This window comes from Chinchilla lanigera, unplaced genomic scaffold (genome assembly GCF_000276665.1).
Source record: "Chinchilla lanigera isolate Chin_1 unplaced genomic scaffold, ChiLan1.0 scaffold00017, whole genome shotgun sequence".
NCBI classification, from domain to species: Eukaryota; Metazoa; Chordata; class Mammalia; order Rodentia; family Chinchillidae; genus Chinchilla; species Chinchilla lanigera.
Window position 1 is genome coordinate 1,212,129 of NW_004955418.1, and position 27,665 is coordinate 1,239,793.

At 35.8% G+C, this 27,665-nt stretch overlaps 1 protein-coding gene across 12 annotated transcripts in view; it reads right to left on the minus strand.

Annotated features, from left to right (window-relative positions):
* Positions 1–1,374: 1,374 nt before the first annotated feature.
* The window catches only part of Matr3 (matrin 3), a 56,253-nt gene continuing 29,962 nt past the window's right edge, over positions 1,375–27,665 (minus strand). For 7 of the 12 annotated variants that reach the window (XM_013512915.1, XM_013512914.1, XM_013512913.1 and 4 more), the window contains 14 exons: positions 20,430–21,520; positions 15,206–15,267; positions 14,137–14,178; positions 13,720–13,832; positions 13,374–13,426; positions 12,527–12,652; positions 11,770–11,895; positions 11,430–11,597; positions 9,357–9,488; positions 8,420–8,463; positions 7,937–8,306; positions 5,770–5,992; positions 5,142–5,263; positions 1,375–2,571 (listed from right to left, as the gene is read on the minus strand). In XM_013512915.1, coding sequence (XP_013368369.1) covers positions 2,521–2,571; positions 5,142–5,263; positions 5,770–5,992; positions 7,937–8,306; positions 8,420–8,463; positions 9,357–9,488; positions 11,430–11,597; positions 11,770–11,895; positions 12,527–12,652; positions 13,374–13,426; positions 13,720–13,832; positions 14,137–14,178; positions 15,206–15,267; positions 20,430–21,341 — 2,544 coding nt within the window. In that variant the 5' untranslated portion in view covers positions 21,342–21,520 and the 3' untranslated portion in view covers positions 1,375–2,520. The remainder of the gene's footprint in view (positions 2,572–5,141; positions 5,264–5,769; positions 5,993–7,936; positions 8,307–8,419; positions 8,464–9,356; positions 9,489–11,429; positions 11,598–11,769; positions 11,896–12,526; positions 12,653–13,373; positions 13,427–13,719; positions 13,833–14,136; positions 14,179–15,205; positions 15,268–20,429; positions 21,521–27,665) is intronic. The other 5 variants (XM_013512921.1, XM_013512920.1, XM_013512918.1 and 2 more) reach the window with 4 other exon arrangements.

Consider the following 27,665-nt stretch of genomic DNA (forward strand, 5'->3'; position numbering starts at 1 on the left):
CCCACCACTTAGAAGCTGAGGAAGGACTGTCAACAGCTGGAGGCCAGGATGAGCTTCAAGGCAAGCCTGGACTACACACCAAAACCCTGCCTCATTTAAAACACACACACACACACACACACACCCACAAAAATGAGAGGAACTTCTTAGGGAACTGAGATAGAATCTTTAAAAGTTCTTGGAATCTTACCATGTAAAATGTCTACAGTCAAGCACAGTAGCATACTGATCCCAGCACTCTAGGAGGCTGAGGCAGAAGAATCCCACATCTGAGTCTAGCACAGCCTAACATGTATGTCACTGTGCCCAGTAAAGTAAAATTTTTAGGATACTCAAAGCGATACTACTATAGCTACCCAAAATCCAAGCCTCTTCAGGATCACTATCATGCCCTGAATTTACCAGCAATGAATAAAGGGAGGAAAAAAGTAAAACTAAGTATTCCCTAACTCATCTAATAACATGTGGATGAAATAGTGGCAAGAAAAATGTTCTTAAAACTTTTCAGCAGGTTTAAATAGAAAATGTTCCTATTGAAGTTTTGCTATAATTCAGGAAATATATATCACCAGAAACATATATAAAAATTTCTCACCGGGCATGGTGGCGCATGCCTGTAATCCCAGCACTCGGGAGGCTGAGGCAAGAGGACTGCCCCAAATATGAGGCCAGCCTGGGCTACGTAGTAAGTTCAGGGGCAGACTGAACTTACAGTGAGACCTTATCTCAAAAACCAAAAACCAAACAACAGCAACAAACCAAATAAAAAAACACAAAAATGTCTGTCTTCTAAAAGATAGTAACTACTAGAGATAAACTCATCAACTCATTTTTTTTTTTTTTCAACTTGCTAAATCCAACGAAGTAGGACCTATGAGAAAGCCCTCACTGACAGGAAACAAGGATTCCATTGTAATGTTTTCTGCAACAGCTATTGGCTAATAAACTGAATTAAACGAAGGTTGGTAATTAGTAAAGTCTAAAACTAAAGCAAACTGCCAAGGATTTTTGTACATGTTACACACATTGTTTTAGCTAACTCCCCTTCAGGCAGGAGACCTTAATATTTTATCCAAGTATTTGAAATACCCTTTAATACATCTGGTCTTGAAAGCCTGAAAGACAGTTGTTCTTTTTGTATTTAAAATTAATTTCTTTGACAAAAGATAATTGAACACACCTTGAAAGGCTGGCAGAACTAATTCTTGCTACTCTGTATTATTTCTAGTTTTATTGTTAAAGGTATAGACATCGACTAAACATAAGACTTCGCAATTTCTTAATGTTTAGCATTTTAAACTCACAGGGTTCTATAAAACCATGCATAATCTCATGTTTAATTATGTAACAGGAACAAGAAATCCACCAGCACCATAAAGTTTAAAATTTAGATTTTTAGTAGCAGTCTTCAGACACTCTGCACTAAAAAAGCAATTTGTTAAAGCATGCACAAAAGTGTAACAGTGAATAAAAACCACAACTGACAAATATATTGGTTAACATTCCAAACATGTATAACCAAAGAACATGGCCTAGGTTTTCTTTTTATTGGTATTCACTTCAGTAACTTGAATCCACAGATATAAGCAGTATATGACCAGAGAGTTACAAGTAAACACAGATTATACATGCAAGTTTCTGTTCACAAAGGTCACATGTGCAGGTACATGAATTAGAAGCGTGCGTCAGGAATTATGGCCAAACTGTTTTAAAAGGCAAAAATGTAAAATTACATACTGAAAATATGAAGAGATGGTCTACACACTTCAAAATCAAATGTTGCTTATAACAAAGATGTATGACAGCTATAGGATTCAAGTGACAAGCAGTAAGATCCTCAGAAATTAATACTGGTCAAAGAGAACAGGAGTATTTTTACATTTCACTGAAAATACATTGACTACTAGAATACGAAACCTAGCAGGAACTCGGGAAAAAATTACAAAATCTAAAGCCAATTACTTAGTATTTCTTATTACCTAAACAACAGCATGACATTCAAAGAAAATTGCACCTGCATTGGAACTGCCAATCTCACATGAAGTTCTCTAAAAATGAAATGCAACCCAGTTTCAAACTCCAAATGAAAAGTCTGCAAGGCTCAGATTAAAATGTGGAATGTTTCAGATGAAAGTAATAAAAATACAGTCGGTTTTGTTTTTTATTGAATGGAATCAAAAGTTGTTGACATTTCTTTGAAGCTTGAATTACTAAATTTCATTTGTCTGAATGGTTCTATCTTATCTTTTTCTTAGTGGTGCAAGTCGTGTTAGCTTACAGAGTCAGTCTCTACAAAGTACTTCTTTCTGTCTGTTGTTCTGATGAAACAAAACTATTCATCATTAACTTATGTGTATTTTTTGCTATTAACACTTAACACATGAACAGACATCTATTATTTTTCCACTAAAACAAAAGAGTACAATAGTTTTAGCCTAACTATCAGTATTGTATTTAAAAAAGGTTAACATTAAAAACAAAGAACCATTGTTTTCTTTGAAATCAAACTTCTTGCACATCTTAACCTTCCTTCTTCTGCCTGCGTTCTTCTGCCAATTTATTCAGAAATTTCTGAGAAGAGAAAAAAAATAGCAGAGATTAAGTTACCTAAGAGAAACATGCATCAACTGCAAAATATTTTATCCAAGTTTAGTCCAATTCAAACTGTAATTTTATCAATAGTTGAAGAACTTTTTTTTTTGAGACAGGGTCTCACTATGTAGTTCAGGCTGACCTTAAACTCACTATGTAGCTGAGGCTGGCCTTGAACTCACAGTGATCCCTCCTGCCTCAGCCTCTCACCTCAGCTTCCCAAGTGTTGGGATTACAGGCATGTGCCACCACACTCAGCTGTAATGAATGAATCCTTATTGTACAAGACTAAACTGGTTCAGAAGACACCACAATAAAGCATGGAAAAAATAAAGTTTAATGTGAAAAATGAGTATTTCCATGTGCTATTAACCCTAACTTGTACAGATGAGGAAACAAAGAACACAGCTACAAAGAACTAGTGTACTCCAACGGAGTCAATATGTTTTCAAAGGACCAATAATAAATATTTTCAGGCTTGTGGGGGCACTTAGGTCTTTGCTGTAATTTTTTTCCAGTACTAAATTAGCCATAGGCAATTTGCAAAACCATAATCATGGCTACATTCTAGTACAATCTGTAAACTTTATAAAAGCAGAAGGAAAAAAAACAAGCCAGGCATGGCAGCCACACTGGTAATCCCAGGAAGGCTGGCCTAAACTACACAGCAAGATCCTGTCTCAAAAAAAAAAAAAAAAATTTAGGTATAGTGACATCCCTATAATTTCACTACACTGTGAGGCCAAGACAGGAAGACCATGAAGTTAAACCCAACCTGGCAAACTGGCTAGACTGTGTTTCAAAAGGCAAACAACAGAAGGTGAGGATATAGCTAAGTTCAACACCCAGTACCACCAAAAAGTAAGCCACCTGTAACAGACCAAATATCTAACTATAAATATTGTTTCTATAGTATGAAAGTGCTTAAGAAACTTCTGCTAGGGTATACACAGTTCCTGATTCCCCAATCTCTTAAAATTAAGGCAGATAAAAGCATTTACACTAGACATTAGGGATGTAATTCAGTGGTAGAATGTATGCTTGAGGCCCTGGGACAAATCCCTAGAGCAAATATATACTGTGAACCTAAATTGCTGTTAGCGATGAGTGTAACTGCCGTTCTTTTTTTCACATCCACACTGGTGGAGACAAATAGATACCCAAAAAAAGGTGTATTTAAACAAAATAGACAGCTGGGCGTGGTGGTGCACGCCGGTAACCCCAGCACTTGGGAGGCTGAGGCAGGAGCATCATTCCAAGTTTGAGGCTGGCCTGGGCTACAAAGTGAGCTCAAGGCCAGCCTGAACTGCATAGCAAGACCCTGTCTCAAAGAGACCAAAAATAAATTAATAAAGCAAAAACCCACAAAATAGCCAAGAACTGAGATTATTCCAAAACCCATGGCTACCTTTATCTATATCTAACACAGAAAATCTGACGACAATTTGAACAGGTTGAGAATATCCCTTATCTGAAATGCCTGGGATCTAAAGTGGTTTGGATTTCAGATTTTGGAGTATGTACAAATATATACTAAAATATCTTCCAATGAACAGAATTCAAACCTAAATACAAAATTCATTTATTTTATATACATTTTTTTCACATAGCCTGAATGTAAGTTCTTTCATAGTTCTGGAAACTCAAATCTAGGGCTTTACACATGGTAGGCAAGTGGTCAGACACTGAGCCCTACCTCCAGCTCCTGATAGTAATTTTATACAATATTTTTAGTGTTCTAACATTTTGATCACTGCATTGTCCACGCCAGGTTGAATCTTCTACTTGTGCCATCATGTCAGCGCAAGTTTCGGATTTTGCAGTGTTTCAGATTTTTATATTAGAGATACTTAACATGTAGTAACTTCATAATATGAAGCTGGTAAGAAACCAAGTTATTTTTAGTTTTTTTTTTTTTTGAGACATGATCTCGCTATGTAGTGCGGGCTGGCCTTAAACTCACAGCGATCCTCCTGCCTCAGCCTCCTGAGTGCTGGGATTACAGGTGTGCACCACCATATGTGGCCCACGTAATCTTTAATTTTGGTTCTGTACTAGTTCATGTTTTCTTCCATTTCAACAGTTAAGACCTTAGAGAGGCCTGTAACTCAGAAATAGGAACTGGTTATTCTTCCTGTGATACTTTTAAGTGTATGATTACTCAGTAATGTCAATGTAAAAATCATTAAAATAGGGATATGGTATTTTACAAAGTTGAGAAGGCTTTATATTACTCCACTTAACATTAAGCCTCCAGGACCTTCCAAATTAAGAGAAATTATAGCCCACCACCGATCTGAAGATACTTGTGTAATTTTAGTTATCCTTAGACTTTATGATTAGAATTTACTAATTGTCATTAATTAATGAACAAAAAGAGGTTCAAGAGATGTTTCTCCAATCAATTAAGTTGCTTTAAACCCTTCAATTAAGAAATGCTGGATCTAGCAGAGACATACATACATTTTACTTATCTAACTCATTTATTTCCAGGTGTAAATGATGTTAGTTTTTATAAAAGAACTCTCCTCTTTTAGATTCAGCCTTACCTTTAATTTCTGATAATGAGGAAGGCTGCTGCAATGAGTATTCTTTGCAACTTCTTCATTTGTATAAAAGAGTGAACACAGCTTACAGTAAAACCCTGTTTTAGGTATCACATAGTCTATACCTAGAAACACAAACATATATTCTTACAAATTAAGTAAACTGAAGATATTCTTTAGTAGTCTCAAATCTTTTTTCCTGTCAATATAATCTGAATCAGACAATGTATTTATTTGTGAGAAGTCTAACATGGCCCATGGTGGAAACAAAACAAAACCAAAACCATGACATTACTAGCTGCTAGCTGACTTTGTACATAACTGATACTCAAGGTCTTGCCTAACTGTATTCTTAAAATGACAGAAATTAACACTGAAACACAAAACAAAAAGCAAGGCATAATTTCTAGAAATCTTTATGAGGAGAGAACATTGTGGAATGGTAACATACTAAAAATCAGGAGACATGTGTAAGAGGCAAAGAGCAGTATAAATCCATTAATGTTTATAAAGGTTTCCCCACAAAACCGACTATCAGAACTTGAGTGGATTCTGAATCTTATTTTAGTAATTTTGTAGGGGTGGAGGTAGGTAAGAAAGGGGAAGAACAAAGGCTTAAATAAAAGCTCACCAACAGGAACATTGGGCTGGTATGGTCCAATTCTATACTCATCTGGGATTGTAAAGTCCTCTTTGTTTTCATCACTCTGGCCATCTGCATTTTCACTGGTATCTTTGTTGGGATCGTCAGCATTCTCAGCAGATTCAGCACCTGGTTCTGTATTTTCTTCATTTTTAATTCCATTTTCCAACGCTGCTTCGTTGTCTTGATCAAGTTCCTCGATCTTGTCCACCTTAATTTCAACCAAACCATCATCATTTTTGTCACCAGATTTAAATGCCATGCCCGATTTACGAAGTTTCTGAAGTTCCGAATCTTCCTCATCACCAACCTCATCTAGAGTGACAAAACCTTCCATACTCCCTGGGAAACGACGCTGTTAAGAAAGACAAATTTACTCTGCAACAATTATCCTGCAGCATCCCTTCCATTTGTTTTACTTGAAAGGAATGGGATAGCGTCTTTGCCTTTATTCTCTCAAAGTATTTTTTCCTTTCTTCATCAAAATAATGGATGATGTTTTTTAAAATTTTATTTTGAGACAGGATCTCACTGTAGTTCAGATTTGCCTTGAACTCACTATGTAGCCCAGGCTGGCCTCAAACTTGCACCAATCCTCAGATTGTGGCCTACTGAGTGCTCGGATTACAGGCGTGTGTGACCACAAGTCTATTCACTGATATATCTTTCAGAAATAATTCAGGTGGTTAAAGATATAGCTCAGCAGTAGAACTCTTGTCTAGCATGCTAAAAGTTCCTGAGTTCAATGCCCAGCACCAAAAATCCAAAACTCCTAGTAAAGAGAAGGTTTGCTTCTCACAATAAAAAAACTGGTATGAAGAATTCATACTCTGTTGTCTCTTTCTTGAGACTACCACTGTGCTAAGGAATACTAAAAACTAATTTTCTAAAATGAGCTGTGCAATGTTCTTTGCAAGACAGTATCTTACAACTTGTTTAGGAAAAATCCTGTTTGAAATATGTAACAGCTAAGAAATCAAGCTCTGGAGCATGAATGCATACATTTAAATTTTGGCTCTGCCACTTACAAGCAGTATGAACTAGGCCAAATTATTAAACTACTCCATGTTTCAATTTAGTAAGTTACTAAGAGAATTAATGAACATATATAAAGAGCTTTGAAAAATCTGTGGCATATATTAGAGCCCAAAAATCACTAGCTCTTGCAGAAAAAAAACCAAAAGCACAACTACAATTATGTGACAAAGCCATCAAAACCTTGAGTAAATTATTAGCTAATTAACAAATATTAGTATGATGATGAAAATCTCTTCACTGTTTAAGGGCCAATTAATATAAGCAGTTTCTAAGGCATTTTAATGCCCTAATCCCTACACTGTATAGTATAATGGGTCTCTTGTTTTACTACTGATTATCTTGTATGAATTTTTATATCACTTTGACTTTTCTAATAAAACTATTTTAAAACACATTAAAATGCTTAAGCCTGTATTTCTCAAATAGGAAAAATTATGAACTCAATTTTTTTTCTTCTTCTTCACAGAACAAGGGATTGAACCCAGGGCCTTTGTACTTAATCTTGCTAAGTTGCTGAGCCTGGGTTCAAACTTGTGGTCCTCTTGCCTTAGTCTCTTAAGATGGCTAGGATTTTAGGTGTGTGCCACCATGCCTGGCTCAAAACTTTTTTTTTTTGGCTCCAGGAATTGAACTCAGGACCTCATGCTTGCCAGGCATCATGGCAAGATATTTTAAGTGTCTTGAGTCAATCTGTTTATTGGGAACTCAAACTCACTTTTTAAAAAACAAGCTATACTGTAAGGCAGTACTAATACACGACCATTACAATACGAAAGCACATACAGGGGCCGAGGATATACAGCTCAGCAGTACAGTGCCTACCTGGCAGGTGCAAGGTTCTGAGTTTGATCCCTGGTACCAAAAAAAAAGAAGCACATATAACTTTGTCTTTCATCTTGTCTACTAAACTTTTCTTTCAAAGTTGACTTTTGTTTGCAATTATAATGAAATGCCCTATTTACTGTTGCAGAATTGGGATTTAAATGTTTATATTCTGAATCATATCTGATTTTTCTGACAGAAGTAATATAATTCTCTATCTGACCCTGCTGGAATTAAGTAATATGGAAAACCGATCTATTGTACTAGTAAGACATCAATATAAAATCTTTTTTACCTTTTTAAGTTTTTTCTTTGCTGCTGCTGAAGCACTTGCATCTTTTTTTATAGCTTTATCTGAAGGCTCCTTTTTCCCATCAGAAGCCACATCACCTAGATTAGCAAGATCCGTCTCATCTCCCACCGAACTGCCACTTTCTAGAAGAGCTGCTGCTTCTTCTTCATCTACAAGTAGCTCATCTTCAGATTCAAGAAGCATATTAGGCTCCTGTTCTGTTTGGTCATCCTTTGTATCTTTCTCAGCATCTTCACCTGACTTCTCTTCTTGCTCTTTACCTTCAGCTGTGTTTTCAGTCTTCTGAGAACCATCTGTTTTGGACTTCTTATCACTTGGAGATTCTTTGCCATCTGGAGAATAAGATCTTTTTCTGAAATCAAGAAGATACAAAAAAAAAAAAAAAAAACCCCAAACAATTAATTTTTCTGGATTGGAAACATAAAAATATACTAATGTATATAATTATATGCAAAATGAAATTACCGGGACTTATCTTTTTTCAGTAAATCAATCCCTCTGTTTGGAATCTAGAAGACAAAAGTTTCATAGAAGTTAAGACAAATGAATTAAAATATATTCATGTAGATTATACAATCATCAAATTAATAATTTATGAAAATCCTTATAATAAAACCCATTCAGCTCATCTTTTTTTTTGGAGACAGGGTCTCACTATGTAGTTCATTGTAGTTTTGAACTTACTATATAGCCTAAGCTGGCCTTGAACTCACGTTGATCCTCCAGTCTCAGCCTCCCAACTGCTGGGATTACAGGCATGTGCCACCAAGCCCAGTTATAATTCTATTTTTTCTGGTCTTTTTGAGACAGGGTCTCGCTATGCAGTTCAGGCTGGCCTTGAGCTCGCGTTGTAGCCCAGGATGGTCTTGAACTCGCAATGATCCTACTGCCTCAGCCTCTCAAGTGCTGCGATTACAGGCATGCACCACCACACCAGGCTTATAATTCTTACATACGTGTCTAAAACCTTAAACTGCCTGAAGTCAAGTCACCATAATCATCAAACCAACAAAAGTGGATAGTAACTATTTTGGTAACAAAATTGTTCAAACAAAAATTTAAACAGATAAAAGCAATAAAGGTGCACTTCACACTAGTTTAATAACTTTTAGGGGCTGGGGATTTAGCTCAGTGGCACAGTGCCTGCCTGGCAAGCACAAGCTCTTGAGTTCGATTCCCGGTACTGGAAAAACAAAAACAAAAACAAAAACAAAAAAACAAAACAAAACAAAAACCAAAAGAAAAAAGAGAAAAAAAACCTTTTAGTACTAGGGAAGAAAAATGGGGGTATTTTCTTTTAATGACCAAATGTTATGCAGGATTTAGGGGGTCACAGCACAGTCATCATAGCAGGACCACGTCACTTGAGCTTTATAATGAACACAATTCCAGGACTACATACCCTCAGTACCAGTTTTTTGTATTTCTCAGACAGGTCAACCTTAACACATCTCCCCTGAAACCAAAGGGCTTTTTTCAGACAATGGTCAACCATTGCCATTGCATCTTCTCTGGTCTCCATCTCAATGAAAGCCTAAAACAAACAATCAAGAAAGAACATTAGTTTTCACAAAGTTGCACAGATTTTTATTATTTATTCTACTACTGGTAGGGAGACGATCTTTAGCAGAGCAACACTATTTAACTACCAGTATATGGTTTTTCTGCAAAAAGATTAGAAGATAATAATCAAAATGCTATAATCCCAGCACTTGGATCACCATGAGTTTGAAGTCAGCCTGGACTACATAATGAGTTCAAATCCAGTCTGAACTACACAGCGAGACCTTGTCTCAAAAAGAGCCCCCACAAAACAAAACAAAACAAAACCACCCTATGGAAAATGAAAACTCAGGATGCTGAGCTATAAAATATTTAACAAAAATTAAAAGCCAGGTGTGATGGCACATGATTGTAATCCTTGTTACTCTGGCGGCTAAGGTAGAAAGAGTCCAGGTTCAACATCTCTCTGGCCATTTAGTGAGACATTATCTTATATGGCAGAGTGCTTTTCTAGCATGCTCACAGCCCTAGGTTTTTTTTTTTTATTGATTGATAGATTGACTGACTGTCTTTTTTAGACAGGGTCTCGCTATGCAGTTCAGGCTGGCCTTGAGCTCACTTTGTAGCCCAGGTTGGTCTCGAACTCTGAACGATCCTCCTGCCTCAGCCTCCTGAGTGCTAGGATTACAGGCGTGTGCCACCATGCCCGGCCAGCCCTAGGTTTTAATTTCTAGTGTGTATGGAGATAAGGACACATATATACACTTTATATGTGCTCTCCTCACTGATTTTTCTTGCTGGGGAATGAACGAGGTCTTAATATTGAACTATACCCACTAGTCCTCTGAAATTTGAAAAATGACAACTACAAGTATGAGACAATTTATTTCTGCCATTAAACACAGAGTCTGACAAGTGTGTAGTACCCAATGTTCGTGAAACAACATTCTTGTGATTTAAATGGGTACCTATTTGTGAAATATTTGGCAACATGAAAGTAAGAAGACAGGTATCAGGATTCAGAATTTCCAGTTTGGAAGTTTATCTTGCAACTAGGTACACATAAAAATGCAAAAATTCAAATGCTGCAAAGCGCACAGCAGCACTGATAGTGGAGCCAAAAATATAACTCTGTAATAATCCACCTATCTAACCCATGTGTTTGATAGTTAACTCAGTAAAATCATGCAGAATACCAGCTGATGAAAATAAGGGTGTGTGTGTGTCTATATTTACACAAGATCACTGGAAGCAAACGGTAGAAACTACTTTGTATTTTCAGAATTTATTCAGTGTTTCACCGTGCCTGTCTAATATGACTTAAAAAAAAATCAGTATTCATCATTGTATGTTTAAGAAAACAAACCTATAAGATTAAGCAAATTCTTTACTTTTTTTCATTAACGATGAAGATGTTTTGGTCTGTCTGTCTGTCTGTCTGTCTGTCTGTCTATCTATCTATCTATCTATCTATCTATCTATCTATCTATCTATCTATCTATCTGGTCTTTTTGAGACAGGGTCTCTATGCAGTTCAGGCTGGCCTTGAGCTTACTTTGTAGCCCAGGCTGGCCTTAAGTCTGCAAGATCCTCCTCCTCCTCCTTCAGCCTTGAGTGCTGGGATTTCACGTGTGTGCTACCATGCCCAGCTCCCACAGTTCTTTTTTAAAATGTAAGATCTCACTATGTAGTCGGGGCTGGCCTTGAACTTACAGTGATCTTTCTGCCTCTGCCTCCCAAGTGCTGGGACACACACTTTCAGTGCCAGGCCATCACACATGCTAAACACATTATTTACCACTTAGCTATACTTCCAAAATGAATTACCTTAAGGATTTTGAGAAACAATTTTTTCGAAACCTTCAGTTGGGGGTGGATATACCTCACTGGCACAGCACTTGCCTATCATGTGTGAGGACACGGGTTGAATCCTGAGTGCAGTGAAAAGAAAACACTTCTATGTATGTATTACCTGACTTTTCATCCTCATCAATATATAATTCTTTATTTTTCCATAAGGCTCAGCAAGCTTAAGGACAGCACTATCAGAGTAGCCAGAATGGGGTAAATTGCTGAGATGTATCACACGTCCAAGTTCTTGTTTTTGATCAAATTTCTGATCTGGCTTTCCTTCAGGTTTCTTTAATGAAGAAGGGAGAAAAATGGTAAGTCAAATGTTAGTAAGGTATACTACCAATTATTAACCAGTAATCAAAAATATCCTAGTTTTTAGCAACTTTAAATGGACAAATAGCAAAATGATATAATCAACTGAGAGATTCTAAATAACCCAGGAAAGCAGGATATACTACCTTTATTCTTTTGTACTTCTGGGATAAATGAACTCTCACTGGCTTGCCAAATACTAATGCTGGCGTAGTTGTGTAATAATCCACTGCAGCCTGAGCATCTTCTGTAGTTGCCATTTCAATAAATGCCTGAAATTGTAGAAAACAATTATTTGTTAAAAAACAAAAACACATTGTCCTCAATCTTATATTTAATCATTAAATCGGAAGCACTTCCAGTAATTGAAAAGCAAAGGACCAGAGTTGTCAATTTGGTATCTTATTAAAAATGAAAGATCAGTGGCATATGCTTCTAATACCAGATACAGAGGCCACTGGGAGAAGAATATCACAAATTCAAGCTCAAACTAGGCAATTTAGCAAGATGGCTGGGAATGCACTTTGGATTTAATCCTTAATACCATGAGAAAAAGTCACTTAAATCATATTCAGGTTACTAAGCTATCAATTACTACGGCTACTGTATTGAAAAAATGATTTGGTACCATTTTGATGTAAGCCTGAAATGGCTTTCCAAAGAATTTTCCTCCTACCACCCCTCTAGTAGTGCAGTAATGAAAATTACTATTGCAGAACTGTAGTTTATAAAAAAGTTTCTAATAATCCATTAGTACTAGACACTGACTTAGTTTAACTAGTGATTTTTTCCTTATGGTCCAAATTAGTGAAGATTATAGAGTTCCTTTTCTAATCCAAGATCATTTAACTTCTTTGGAAAATACAGTACTGATATGAATAATATGCTTATTCCAACTCATACCTCATTAATTTTATTTAGAATCAGATGATTTGAAATAACTCCAAATGGTTCCACCAGCTGTAGCAGTTGGTATCTCAAGTTTTTCCCTCGCTGAAAATCCATGATGTGAACAACTCGGCTAGTTTCCTATCCATTGTGGGGAAAGGAAAAAACAAACAAAAAACAAAAAAACAAGTGAATAAAACTCTCTTTATAAGCAACATGAAGGGGCTGGGGACATAGTTCAGTGGCGCTGCATGTGCCCGGCAAGCATGAGGTCCTGAGTTTGATTCCCAGTACCCCGCCCCCAATCAATTAAAAGCAACACGAGTGGGTTGAGGGTGTACTTCAGCAGTACAGTGCATTCTTACTATGCATAAGACCCTGGGTTCAACCCTCAACACTTAAAATACTAAATTAACATGAAAGATTCTATACACTAGAATTTTTATAGTCAGTAATCAGAAAAGATTACTTAAAATGACAACTCATAACATACTAGAGAATTTAAAACCATAGCAAATGAAATGTCACTGAATACTTTCTATCAAAACCCAAATGGTTATACTATCAAAAAGTTTCACAAAATGGCCTATGTACTGATTTTTTAAAATTAGGTACTGTGTATATAACTGGACATCAGAAGTCCTAATATGCTGAATCAAGGTGAGATATGTGTAACTACTGGCACATAAAAATTATATTTTAACTATTATCAGTAATATAAAAACCTAATGATTTTCGACTTGTAACACTGTTCATCTATAAGGACTAATACATATTAGTAAATAAATAAAGTTAAATTAATAAAGTTAAATCATATTCATATAACAATAATTACAATAAAAGCAATAGCTATACTACTGACCACTCTGCCTTTTTGCATGTGTCTTGGTCCTTGCAGGTTCCCATTTCCAGCACCTTTATGGGGGAAAAAGCACATAAAGTAAATGGACTTTATTTTAACTGAAAAATGGACTTCTTTCAAAAAATAAACACCTTAGTGGCAGAGCAACTGCCCCACATGCAGGAGGTCCTGAACATGAATTCAGCACCACAAAACACAAAAAACAAACCAAGGGTGGGGGGAATGAAAAGATACTATAAATATGGTCTTTAAATAACATTTCATTGGGCCTTCTTTTGCCTACAACCATTGCATTCAATTTTTAAGAAAATATCAGAGAAAGGTAATATAAATTTTACATATTCACCCAGATTTCCTCTTGGTCCAACTGCTGGTCCACCAAGATGAAATGATGGAGGTGGTGGACCCAGAATTCCTGGTGCTGGGTTTGTAGACTGCTGCAACATGAATGGATCACCCCTAATAATGTGAAGAAATAAAATATGAAGCATAATAAAGAGGTCCAATAAATGTTAAGAATTACTATTAAAGCATTCCTTGTATCTCTGATCAATTTTTGGAAGCATTTAGAAGTGAAACTAGAGGAAAATCTAATAAAAATTACTACTTGAATTATTTCCTAAGAACTCCTAAACTACAGTGGTTTTTACCAATCTCTGTAAAAGAAATTCAGAATATACTGTTATGAAATAGTGAAAGTTAGAATCAAGATTCCTTACATTGATCTCCTTTACAAACAATAGCTTAAAAAATTTTAACTTACATTGTGTGTCCTGTATCATTGTCAGGATTCCATTCTGGGTAGCTTTGAAAAGACCAGAAAATTAACTTTAAAATAAAACTGTCCTTGTCACAAAGTAGCCTTGTTTGGCCTCTAAAGTAGAGATCATTTATTAGTAAACTTATTTCAGAGTCTAACTGTCAAAAATGTCATAGTTTTAATCATGTTAATACAGGTATCTCAAAGGAAAAATTTCAAAACTTCACAATAGTAAAAATGAATGAGTATAAACTTGCCATGTTTTGCTTGCAAATGTAGGTGATATAGACTAAAGTTAAATTTTCCCTATATTTGTTAAATTAGAAGGTTAAAAATGTACTGCACAAAGAATTATGTGGAAAATAAGAACAGACCACACGTTTTTTCTCCAATATTAAATAAAAAGTACAGTTAAATTGGGTACTACAAAAGATTGCCCTGAAAGAGCTAGGCATACAGAAAATTTCAACTCTAGTCTAGCCACATAGTTCAGGCTAGCCTCAAATTCACTATATAGCCCAGCTTGGTCTCAAACTTGTGGTGATCCTCCTGCCTTAGTCACCAGAGTGCTGAAATTACAGATATGTGCCATCACACTTGGCTGCCTTAGGCAATGTATGAACCCCACACTTCACTGTAGCAGCCTAAACTCAGAACCAATGTACGGCAAAAATAAAAAATACATAAGGGAATTTTGCTTGATAATTAGTAACTTTTAATTACCCTCTAGAATCTTTTGTATTTTTAGAGCATGCATTAACTATTATTATATGAATCTATCCTACAAAAATTATCTTTCATTAGATCTTAAAATTCTCTTCATTTGTATAAAAAGGCCAATGTATATTTATTTATCCCAGAAATAAAATCAAATAAAGTATCAGTATTGATTTATCTAATATTCAATATAAGATTACAGACCTAGAAATGTTATTTGTAATGTTGCCCAAGTAGTAATAACTATGTGATAATAACACTGTAATATTACAAATAAAAGATGAACTCCCCAAAACCAATAATGGCTGTTTCTGATTCACGATAAGGATGCTTTAAAGGTATTTCAAACTCCTACATTTCAAGAAGAAGCTGGCATCGACGACTGTGACTTGCTCCATTGATATGTTGACTCCACTCCTGCAGCAAAGTAAATTAGTAGAATTAACAAAAATATAACCATGATATTTTCATCTGAACCATTAAAAGTCTAGGATGTTAACGCTTATGCAGTATTGTAGGCTATACAAACATCTGTCCATTCGTTAAATCAATTTATTTAGTATAAAACCATTTCTCTGTGTGACGCTTGATCCTGCCCTCAAATACGCTATGCACATTCTTGGAAAAACTGGATTAACTTGGTTAACATACTTAAGAGATGCGACAGGAAAAAGATAACAGTACAGTATTAATAACGATTAAGAACAATAACTGACCTTGAGATCAGTTAAACATATTAAACTGCTATGGATCAAACTTTAGTATTCATTACACATTATTAGAAGTGCTATTATATAAGTATAAATGATAAACTATAAAGTTCGTATCTACTAGAACGGTAAAATATAAAATTTATATCTACTTTTCTGGAAAAATGGACAGGTGTGAAGTTAAATATAATAAAATCTTTAATTTCATCCAGCCTTTAAGGCATAATCCAAGTATATTACCTACTAATTTTCTGAGAAACAAACCACAATTTGCATTGCCATAAAAAGCTAACGTGATTTAACAGGAATTGGCTTGTCTAGAAAATATGCATTTATCGAAGGATTAAGTTACTATTCTTCCCTGACCTATAGGAACAAATTTAATGAATGACAGTTTCCAAATTTTAAAGGAGAGAAATATTACATTTTGTCAATATTTGCTCCTCTGTGGTTTAAGTTTGGAGGAAATAATTGAACTCCGTATTTTATTCAAATATCTTCCGTTCTTTAGGAGAAAAGAAAACCCTTATAGTTAACATGTAGCCAATAAAGCAGCAAAATGGGCTCTGCTGTCAACTGCTGAGGTACTACTCCTAAACTATGTATTACTGTATGTGATTCCTTTGTCTAAATTATTTAAATTAATGTGAAAATTTTCTCAAAAGGCTTGTTGTGAAAAACAAGCAAATAAAGGTAAACTACTTGTCAGAACATTACCAGGCACGTGAGAAGTGCTCCAAGAAGAAAAAAGTAAACTATCTGTATTATTTCACAACTTGTTTTACATTACTGAAATTTCACAAATTTCCATAAATTCAGGCCCTTTCTGTGATACTCATTAATACAGTTATAACTGGAATAGTCAGGCAAGGTAGTTTTCCTAAAAGGCAGGACTGACAGGTTGCAGCTGAACAAGAATATGGCAGCCAATGACAAGATATGCTAAGCTTTAGAATGGTATTTTATAAATGGGATTCTAATTTCCAAAAAATGAGTTACATTAATTACAACTTTTACACACATTTCTAAACCCTAACAGAATCAACTAAAACCCTACAAAGAACTAAGTTTGTAAACACACCCCAACAAAATGGTACTTAACATAAGGAGGTATCAACTACTATTCAATTCCTGTCTCTCAAAACTAGATTCCTTTAAAAATAATTAGTGGGGAGGGGGAGGTGCTGGGGATATGTAACTCTGTGGCACAGTGTCTGCCTGGTAAACACAAGGTCCTTGAGTGAATCCAGATACCAAAAGAAAAGAAAAAAACTAGTGGGAACTCTCACTGGCACCAGAATCTGGTATTTAGAATATATAGTTTCCTTGCAAAGCAACAGACCAAGCTACTTTTTTTTTTGTCTTTTTGAGACAGGGCCTTACTATGCAGTTCAGGCTGGTCTTGAACTCACTTTGTAGCCCAGGCTGGCCTCAAACTCCCAACCATCCTCCTGCCTCAGCCTCCTGAGTGCTGGGATTACAGGTGTGTGCCACCATGCTGGGCCTGGAAGCCACTTATATCCTTAACAAGCAATGTTTTAGGAGAATAAATAGTATTTAGGAATCCACCTAATTCATGGGAGTTGGAAATGGTACACAGCTGAAAAGAAATTATATCCAATTCCCTATGTTTTTTAAAGGTTCAAACTTATAGTAAAAATGTAGTTGGTCTTTCAAAGTGCTGCAAAGGTCAAGATCATAAAGTCAATTGTGTACCTGTGAAGACCACCCAGTACTAACTAATCTGCAGTAATATACCTGATCTCTTACTGTTTTTTTTTTTTTAAAGGTGAAGAGTAAGAGTCAAAAGCAAGGGTTTTTAAAAAACCTACATCTCCATATTCTACACTAGGCAACTATTATTTGATTGAGATTATTAAGAATAAGGATTCACCTTTTTTTGGTACCACGAATTGAACTCACAACCTCATGCTTGCCAGGTAGGCACTGCGCCACTGAGCTGTATCCCTGGCCCCAAGGATTCACTTTTTAAATTCAGAATTTTCTGTAGGAAAATGATGTTGACTTTGATGTTTCTAGTAAAATATCTAAATTATATAAAGAATAATCTGGGAAGCACTTCAAGAATGGCAGAATAAAGACTAATTTAAGGGCTTTTAAAGTAGTACTAAAAGGAAATACGAATTTAAGTGACAAGACAGCAGAAAAGAGAGGTGTAGTGGGCAGCTTTCTTTAAGGGAAAGGAACTGGAAGGAAATTTTTGAGATTGTGTAGAAAAGCACCTTGATGTTCTAAACCTAGAAATAAGTAAAAGCAAGGCCATCACTTGAAGTCATCCAAAAATATAAAAAATAAGGACTCTCCCATGATAACCATTACATGCTTTTCACTTAAATTTATTTCATGTTAAGAACCTAAGTTTGATCATATAGGCTATTAAACATCACTAAATGAAAGTAACAGATTTTCCAAGTTATGCAGCAATACCAGAGAGCAGGATTAAATGTTTAAAATTTTTATTTCCATCACAAGAATATTATCTAAAGTCATTTCTGTGTCAGTTATAATCAAGCGTCTACTGCTAAAGTGTATAGTTAATTTTTTTAAGTGATGCACATACACAGAAAAACATCAGCTAAATTAAGGCAACTAAACAACATTTAAGAGAATCCACATTTAAACTTCTTCAAACTGGTCCAATTTACAAATTCTGTAAATCAAGTAATTTTTTAAAAAGTCTTCTAATATAGTTCTTAAATATACTCAGTATTTCAGCAAAATACCACAAACTAGCTACGTAGAACCTAAGCATATTTTACAGACTATAAAGTACCTCTTGCACAAGGATGTTACTTTTGAATCTGAAGTTTCATCAAGTATTTTAACTATACCTTTAATTTAGACCCATTTAAATTATTAGCTTTCTTTAAAATCTAGAAAGCATTAAACTTTAAAAAACAAACTTTTTTTTTTTTTTGGAGACAGGGTCTCATCATGTAGTCCAGGCTGGCCTTGAACTTGAGACCTCCCACCTCAGCCTCCCAAGAGCTGGGATTACAAGTGTGCGCCACCACACCTGGCTAAGAACAGAATTTTTTTTTCTCTTTTTGAGACAGAGTGTTGCTATATAGTTCAGGCTGGCCTTGAGCTCACTTTGTAGCCCAGGCTGGTCTTGAACTTGCAATGATCCTCCTGCCTCAGCCTCCCGAGTGCTGGGATTACAGGCATGAGCCACCACGCCCGGCACAAGAACAAAAAATTATCTGATAAACCCTCTCAAGGCTCTTTTGTTTCTTTATGATGTCCCAACAGCTTTTACAGCTCCAGTAGCAAAGATTTTAGGATCCTTAACATCATTTTGAGACATTATTTTCCTTAAAATGTAGAGATTTCTACCGAAAATATTAGTCTGTAATACCATTTCTGCTGTTTCTTTGTAAATGGCCAAGAACATAGAAAAAATTAGTCAAAAGTTTAATGAGCCTTTTCATTGGATTAATTCAACCTTGAAGTTTAGTACAGAGCAAGCACAAATTCCATATGTTTACTATATCCAACAATTTGGAAAAGAACAGTAAGACCACATACCAAATAAAAATTTGCTGACTTATCAGTCTGCAGTTCTATTTCTTCAATAAAAACAAATCTATGAACCTAAATTTAGCATTTATGCTAACTTATCTTGACATGGATTAAAGATTAAAAGACAAAAATGCTGAGATCCAAACATAAGGAAGGGAGTGATTGGTAACTTTTTACTCAAAAATCAATACTAAAAAATGCATTTCAAAGTAATAGATATGAAAAGAAAATGACCCTTAGAGATGTTACTGTAAAGAAAAACCCTATAACAGTAACCATCAAATCAATTTCATAACAACATATTACAGTTAAGTAGATAACTATATAGCACATCGGGAAAAATGGATGGTCACAGATTACAGAACAAGCTAGTAGGGTGTTTTAATGTTGACTTTAAGTCAACTACAATATAGTTTGAAAAAAACACCCCCTGAGAATGAGTAACACTGAAAAAGTTGAAAGAGAAAGGACAACATATTTAAAAGGGTATTTTGAAAAAGTCCCCATTTTGCCAGATGTATAATTAAGGAAAAGGAGAATTAGATTTTTTTTTCCAAATGACTATACCAGAAGTCTAGTAAGCCTAAGTCAGAAAAAGATTTGTTTATGAGGATCACAGAGCAGGACACTGTAGTAGTTGATTTATCCAAGTCTCTAAAGGGACAGATGCAATATGGGATAATAATAAAAAGTGAGTTTTGAAGTATGTTTAAGAAAGTTGTGGAAAAGGAGAAAAAAAATGATGAAAAATTTCAGTTGTATGAGAGTCTGTTTTAAAGGGAAATTAAAAAAGGAAGAATGAACTAATCTAAAATATGAAACATACTGAAACAAACACCAGGGCTCTACATTAACTCTTTCCCTGTAGCCACAGATAAGGAAAAAAAGAGAATTGTTCAAGAATACATCTTTACTACATACAAATCAGCAATTAAGACAGATGGAAAGCTGAAATCTAGTATCCTAAATGGCAAAGTACATTGACTGCAGAAAAAAAAAATACTTAAAACAATTCAACAAAGCAGACAAAAAACCTGCTTAAATATTAAGAAGAACATATTGATGCCAAAAACCAACAAGATAATCCCAGTGGATGACAGCTTTGTGGCCAGAAGTAATCTAGGCAGATTGCATTAATGTAAAGCCCTGGTTTAAAATGCTCAAAAATAATTACCTTTCCAAATAAAGTAAGTGTTCTCAAAAGTATAAAAATTCTTGATCAACTCAGTGTCATCAGACTACAGAATCAGAGTAAAAGATATAGGTAAATACAGAATAGGCACTACAATGTAAAAGAAATTAGAAGCATCTGTTGCATTAACTCACCTTATTAGAATGAACTGGCAAATCACATATAGAGCACAGATGGGGATAACCCTTCGGTAAGAGTCCATGGAAGTCTTCAATATTGCTACTTGGAGGAGCGCCTCTCTTTTTCTCAAAGAGAGATCTCTCTTGTAAGGGACCAGGACCACGTCCCATTCTCTCATACTCACTGTCAAATTTATGATAGTTATGCGAGGTCTCACCAAAAAAAGAGTCATCCCTACACCTTTCTCCATCTCTTAATCTGTCATCTTCATAATCCATTCTGTCATAATAACCAGATTCTTGAGAACGACTTCCATGGTCATAATCAAGCACTGGGTTGAGACTAGGACCACGATCATCAAAACTATCTCTTCTAAAGTGCCTTTTTTCTTCCCAATCATCCCTAGGTACTCTGTATGGTGGCTCTCGTGTAGCAGATCTGCCATCTCTACCATAACTCAATGTAGGGCCTTCTTCAGTTCTCCTCCTTTTAAGCTGTAGAAGGATTTGGGGCAAATTCTCAGGAGTAATCTTGTCCTCTGGATAACGACTCAGTTCATCTAAGTCTCTAGCAGATAGACCAAAGCTGGCCAAAATGTTACTGGCCTGGTCTGCATCTCCACGGTGTTGAGAAGACAAAGGGAGTGGACCTCTACTTCCAATGTTAAATATAGACTGCAAATTATGGGAAGAAGTACTAGCAGAAGACAGTGCACTATGAGCTCCTTGTTGATTCAATGAAGAACTCATTCCAAGATTCATTAAACTAGCAAGGCGTGCAGTACCCTGGTTCATCCTTCCAAGAGATGCTGGCATACTTAAAGACTGGGTAGCAGCAGCAAGAAGGCCTATTCCTGCTGCAGACAGGTCACGCCCATGACCCTGTGAGTCCCTACCGAGAGATGACTGCTGGAATGACTTGGACATTGTAGAACTATCACTTGTCTATTTTATAGATTTTTTTTGAAAAAAAATTTTAAAAGATGGCCAAAAAGAAAGCTCAAACTAGAAAGCTAGGTTAACTTTGCTTCAAAAATGGTAACGCCAAGAAAAAGGATCAATAAGGACTGTAGAATCTTCTTCAAGCTGAGAACCAGCAGACAACTCTGTAGAAAAATAAGCAGTTTTAGTCATAAATCCCTTTAAGTAGATGCCGTTTTTTAAGAAAAAAAAAACTTACGCATCATGTTGATTAAAAAACCATTTAAGATCTCAAACTTACAAGAAATTTATTACATATCTTAAACAGATTCCAGATGTATGCAGAGCCTGCATATATTTAAAAAGTGCTTTTTCATGCTAAAATTTAACTATTAAAGGGAATTTCATACTGAGCTTAAAAACACTTAAACTGAAGGAATAGATGTCTGAGTGCATCAAAATTTTAGTGAAAACACAGATGGGTATCTTCTGTAGAAGGATAAAAATATACCCTATAGCATGATGCTTAAGTTCCAGAAGACTAAAAAAAACAACAAAAAAAAAAAAAACAAAAAAAACCAGTAATAAAAAACCAAGGTCAGCAAGTCAAAGATGAATCAGTTGTATTCTGCTTTAGAAAACGAGATCTACTATCACTACCAGAAAGGACCAAGTAAAATCACAAGTAAACGAAGTTTAAGGGGTCAAGTACCTAACGTAAGATCTAAGACCAAATAATAGTTGAGACCTTCATACAACAAAATCAATTTGAGGTGAAGACAGATGTAAGAGTAAGTAATTTCCTACAGTTTTAAGGATTTTGGCACAAATTAAGCTGCATCACTAATTGCCTTCTTAATGACCTATATCAGGCAGTTTTTATTTTGTTATCTATTCTTATAAGGTAAGGAGAACCAACTTTGGCCAACATAGAAACAGGAAATCTTCTAAGAAAAAAACCCAATGTAGAAAATACAAGGTGTGATTTAAGAAAGGAAACACCCCAACTTGGCATCTATCATCACTCATTTAACACTTAGGATTACAGCACCTCTAGAGCTCAAAATAGGTAAAAATGAAAGTGAGTTCTTGGTTACACAGATTTCTGACAACTTTTCACAAGAATAGCCCAATCAACTGAAAAATTTTAATTCTGATTATCCTCCAAGATACATACCTAGATGAAATTATTTTCATTTTCTTTCTTAAATCATTATATTATCTCAAAAACTGTCACAGAAGAATTCATAAACCATTTACACAATTCTCATAAAATATTAGTTAAAAGATGTTGATAGCAAATGTTCTCAGCTAAACAACTTTTTAACCATATGCAGAGGTAAATCTGATACTGTTTGCTACAAAAATTCTGTTAACTGCTTATATTAAGCTTTGAGCAACCATACAATTAAGCAATGGAACTTAATATTTTAAACTTTATTACACAAAAAAACTAGACAATACCCAATAGTTACAAGTCTATTGTGGGAACAATTCAATCAACCAATCAATGATAGATAAAAGCAAAGAGATACTGGACAAAATATGGTGGCAGAGGAGGTATAAAATAAAGTTACAGGCAAGAAAGACTTAGATCAGAGTTTTAAAATACAGATGTAATAAAGACACAGAAATGCTATCAAAGGTGGCTGAGTAACAGATGTTTTTGCACACCAAGAAAGATGAATTTGAGAAGACACCAAAGAAACTACTTCTGGACAAGATCCACTATGTAAACTAATTAAAAGATTAAAGAAGAATGAGTGAACTTTGGATGAAAATTTCTTTGATATGGCTTTAAAATGTCAAACAGAACAGCAACTGAGATACCATGTCCACTGGTACTGATAGGGCTCTAAATTTTCATGTGTGCTTTATTTTAAAAAATTAGTATGTTTACAGTTGTTTTCAAGATAAAAAGTTTTTTCTGTAAGTATTAGGTTTATTATTAATTGAAGCTTTGATCTTCCTGTTATAGTCAAAGCATTTTATTCCTGAAAAGCCAGTCTTTTGAAATAACTTCCCTCAGAAATAGTGGCATTTTAATAATGTGTAAAAAAAATCTTAATGATTATAAGGTAATATGCTTAAATTATAAAAATCGATTTTATTTTTGGCACATTGCATGAAAACAGTGGATCTGGAAAAGTTAAGAGAAAGATAGATGACAACCTGAAGACAAAACAGAAAATGGATGTCAGAAAAACTCAGAAAAGTGGCAAGACAATGTAAACCCCCGACGAAGTTTAATTTCATGAGAATATTAATATTTTTCAGATATACTGTTTCAACAAGGACATTACTGAAGCAGTAATGTCAGTAGCATTACTGAAGTATTACAATAGTATTACTGAAAAGAAACCAACTTGGATTCCCTATTAAAAAACAAACCAAATTCTCAAAAGTATTTTAATTAGAAAAAAACTGAAAAATCAGACATGACAACTATTTAGAAAAGCCTCTGATCAATGATGAACCTAAGTTGTTTTTTATTACCCCCTTCAGTACTGGTGGATTGAACTCAACAGACTTCACTGAGCATGATCTTGCTACACTGCCTAGGCTGACCTCAAACTAGTGACACTCCTGCTTCAGTCTCAAAAAGTAGCTGGGAGGGGCTGGGGATCTAGCTCAGCGGCAAAAGCGCCTGCCTGGCAAGCGCAAGGTCGTGAGTTCGGTTCCCGGTACCGGAGAAAAACCAAAGTAGCTGGGAGTGGAAGGCATGGGCCACATGGCATATAAAAGCCATTCTGAAGTTGGCACAATATTGAGACATTTACTATATTACTAAATATTTGCAAAAGATTAATTTTTTAAAGTGCTTTCCCTTGTAACTGCCTTTTCATAGTAAATTGCAAGAGGGGTTAATTCAACTTTGAAAATAATCCATTTGAAAGAACTGATCTGAATATATAACGTTGCCTGTAATCCCAGCACTTGGGAGGCTGAGGCAGGGGGGTCGCCGAAAGTTTAAAGAGGCCAGCCTGGGCTACATAGTGAGTTCAAGACCAGCCTGGACTACGTAGTGACATCCAGCCTCAAAAATAAATAAGATAAATACATATTCAATGTCAAAATATAATTTACTCAGACAGGTGTGGTGACCATGCCTGTAATCCCACTTGAGAGGTTGAGGCAGAAGGATTAAAAAAGTTCCAGAGTAGCCTGGATTAGATAGCCAGGCCTGTCTCAAACAAACAACAAAAACACCAATTTATCCGTAAATCCTATACACGCCTCCCCGCCTCCCCGAGTTTATCCACATTATGTGTAATTTCACTTCATGTATCAGAGTTGGGGGGGGTGTCAGTGGTACAGCACTTGCCTAGCATGCACTAAATAGATACAATTTGCTACAATATGATAATCAAATTATTAACAAATAAATGGGCTTAAAACTCATTTATAGGTAACATCAAATAACATGGAATTTTAATTTACTTTATGATAAAAATTGAAATAGTCCTAAAAATATAAGCTTCACATTCAACATCTAAACAACTATCCCTATGTATGATTAAATAAATGTTTCAGTTAAAGCTGGGTATGCTGACACATGCCTATAACCCAAATATTCTGGGAAGCTGAATGAAACAGGAGGAGTAATTCCAACCCAGCCTGGGCAACTCTGAGACAGGAAGAACCCTGCCTTGAGAAATTTTTAAAAAGGGTTGAGAATGTAGTGAGTGTGAAGGCCCTGGATTTACTTATAGTACCACCACCACTGATAATTTTAGCCACAGTGGCACACACTTACAACAAACAAACAAACAGGGCTACCTTAATTATTTTTTTCTTGGCCTTTGTTTCCTTTTTCTTCTTTTAAGACAAGGTGTTGTTATGTAGCCCAGACTTGCTTCAAACGTCCTCTTCCTGCTTCCACCTCCCCAGTGCTAACACGTGTGCATCAACAACCCCGCTCATTTTTTTTTCACTCCCAAAATCCTATGCAATGGATCTTAAAGAACTTATCAATATAATATCCATTTAAAAAGGATTAGAAATTGTTCCCTATTTTAACAACAGTAGCTTACTTCATTACATCTTTTTCTCTTTTTTAAATTTTGTGGTATTGAGGATTGAACCCATGATTTGGCGCATGCTAGGTAAATGCTCTACCACAGAGCTGGGTATGGTGGCTCTCAATACATTTTATAAAAAGCATTTCATCTTCGAGCCAGGCGTGGTGGCGCACACTTGTAATCCCAGCAACTCGGGAGGCTGAGGCAGGGAGGCTGAGACAGGAGGATTGTTGTGAGTTTGAGGCCAGCCTGGGCTACAAAGTGAGCTCAAGGTCAGCCTGAACTGCACAGCGAGACCCTGTCTCAAACACTCTCAAACACACACACACAAACTATTTCATTTTAAAATTACATCTGAGGGGCTGGGGATTTACCTCAGCGGCAAAGTGCCTGCCTGGCATGCGCAAGGTCATGAGTTTGGTTCCCGGTACCAGAGAAAAACAAAACAAAACAAAACAAATAAATAAAATTACATCTGAGGAACTACAATACTTTCCTACTGAGTCACTTTAGAATCTTATACTGTTCTTTAGTGCCTTCAGTATCATTTTTACTCAGTATGACATATACCTGAGTAACCTAATTTTTCTTTTAGTAAAATTACTTAATTTAAATCATAAACCCCACAGGACACTAAGTCCCAAGTTTCCCCTCCCCATTTTATATAAAGCAGTGTAGTGTGTCACAACACAATAGGGAAGATAAAACGTTATAAAATATAGTGCCAGGGGCTGGGGATTTAGCTCAGTGGCAAAGCGCCTGCCTGGCAAGCGCAAGGTCGTGAGTTTGGTTCCCAGTACCGGAGAAAAACAAAACAAAACAAAAAAAAAATATATAGTGCCAGTAAGGCTAAAAAATAAGTATTAGTATTTACAGGCGCTTTAATAAGACTATGGGGGGGGGCTGGGGATTTAGCTCAGCGGCACAGCACCTGCCTGGCAAGCACAAGGTCTTGAGTTCAATTCCTGGTACCGGCCGGGCGGGGGGCGGGGGAACGGGACAGGACGCAACTATTGCTCTTAATCCATCTGACAGACCTGAATTCAACTTTTAGTCCACTTTTGGATACTGAGGCTAATGATAGGTAAGGGAGCTGCAGAGTGCCCTCAGCTGCTGAAAAGACAGAGTTCAAATATTTATGTTCTTCTTCCCAGATTTAAAAAGTTTTCCTATGCGAGCTCCATGGCTTAGCTGGTTAAAAAGTTTTCCTGCTGGGCATGGTGGCACATGCCTGTAATCCCAACACTCAGGAGAGGCTGAGGCAGGAGGATCACTGGGAGTTCTAGGCCAGCCTAGGCCACAAAGTGAGTTCAAGGCCAGCCTGAACTGCACAGTGAAACTGTCTCAAAAAAGGTTAAAAAACACACACACATAAAAAAACCTTTTTCATTCAATTAGATTGGACGTATTCTCAGACTTAAACTACCCAGGAAACTGACTACATAAAAGTACAGATGAAACAGAAATTTACTTGTTTTCCCTCCAGTCACTTAAAAGATCTACTCTCTTGGCTTTTACAAACATTTGTATGTTTTGATTCCACATGTATGGGGTTTTTAAAGCCCAAATAACTTGATATGAACCCTGGTTATACTAAAAAACAGCAGTGCGACCTTCAGCAAATTACTTAACCGCTGTTCATTTTTGAAAATGTAAAACAGGAATAAAAATACCTTCTTCATAACACTGTAAAGATTTAATAATAAACTGATCTACATAAAGCATTAGAATAGTGCCTAGTACATTATAGGCACTGTCATAAACTATTTTTATGGAATTTGATCCTCACAAAACAAAGTGAAGCTTACTGCTATTTATTTTTTTGTGACAAAAACTTTAGAGGTAAAGGAACATGATAGGGTTCATTTCAGGGCTCTATTCAACTTAAAAACTGTACTGTGCTCCTTTTCAGAGCTAGAACTGAAATTTGAGTATTATATACCTCACAGGAATTATATTAACAGGTTCCCATGTAGTACTGTACTTACAAGACTCCTCTCATCAGGTGGCTTGAACCACTGGTGGTACAACTGATCTAATCACTTTTATCAGTCCTTTTACAAATAAAATAAAAAGCTGAGTGCAACCCCCACTACCACCACCAAATATTATTATTTTGCATTTATAAACTTCTATACAAATTGACAACATGTTATCTTACTTGTCTTTTTGATGGTTTTTTTTTTTTTTTTTGGAGACAGGTTTTCACTATGTAGTTTAGGCAGGCCTGCAACTCGAGGCAATCCTGCCTCAGCCTCTGGAGTGCTGGGCAGGCGGTTGGCAGCTTTTACTTGCTTTTTTTTTTTTT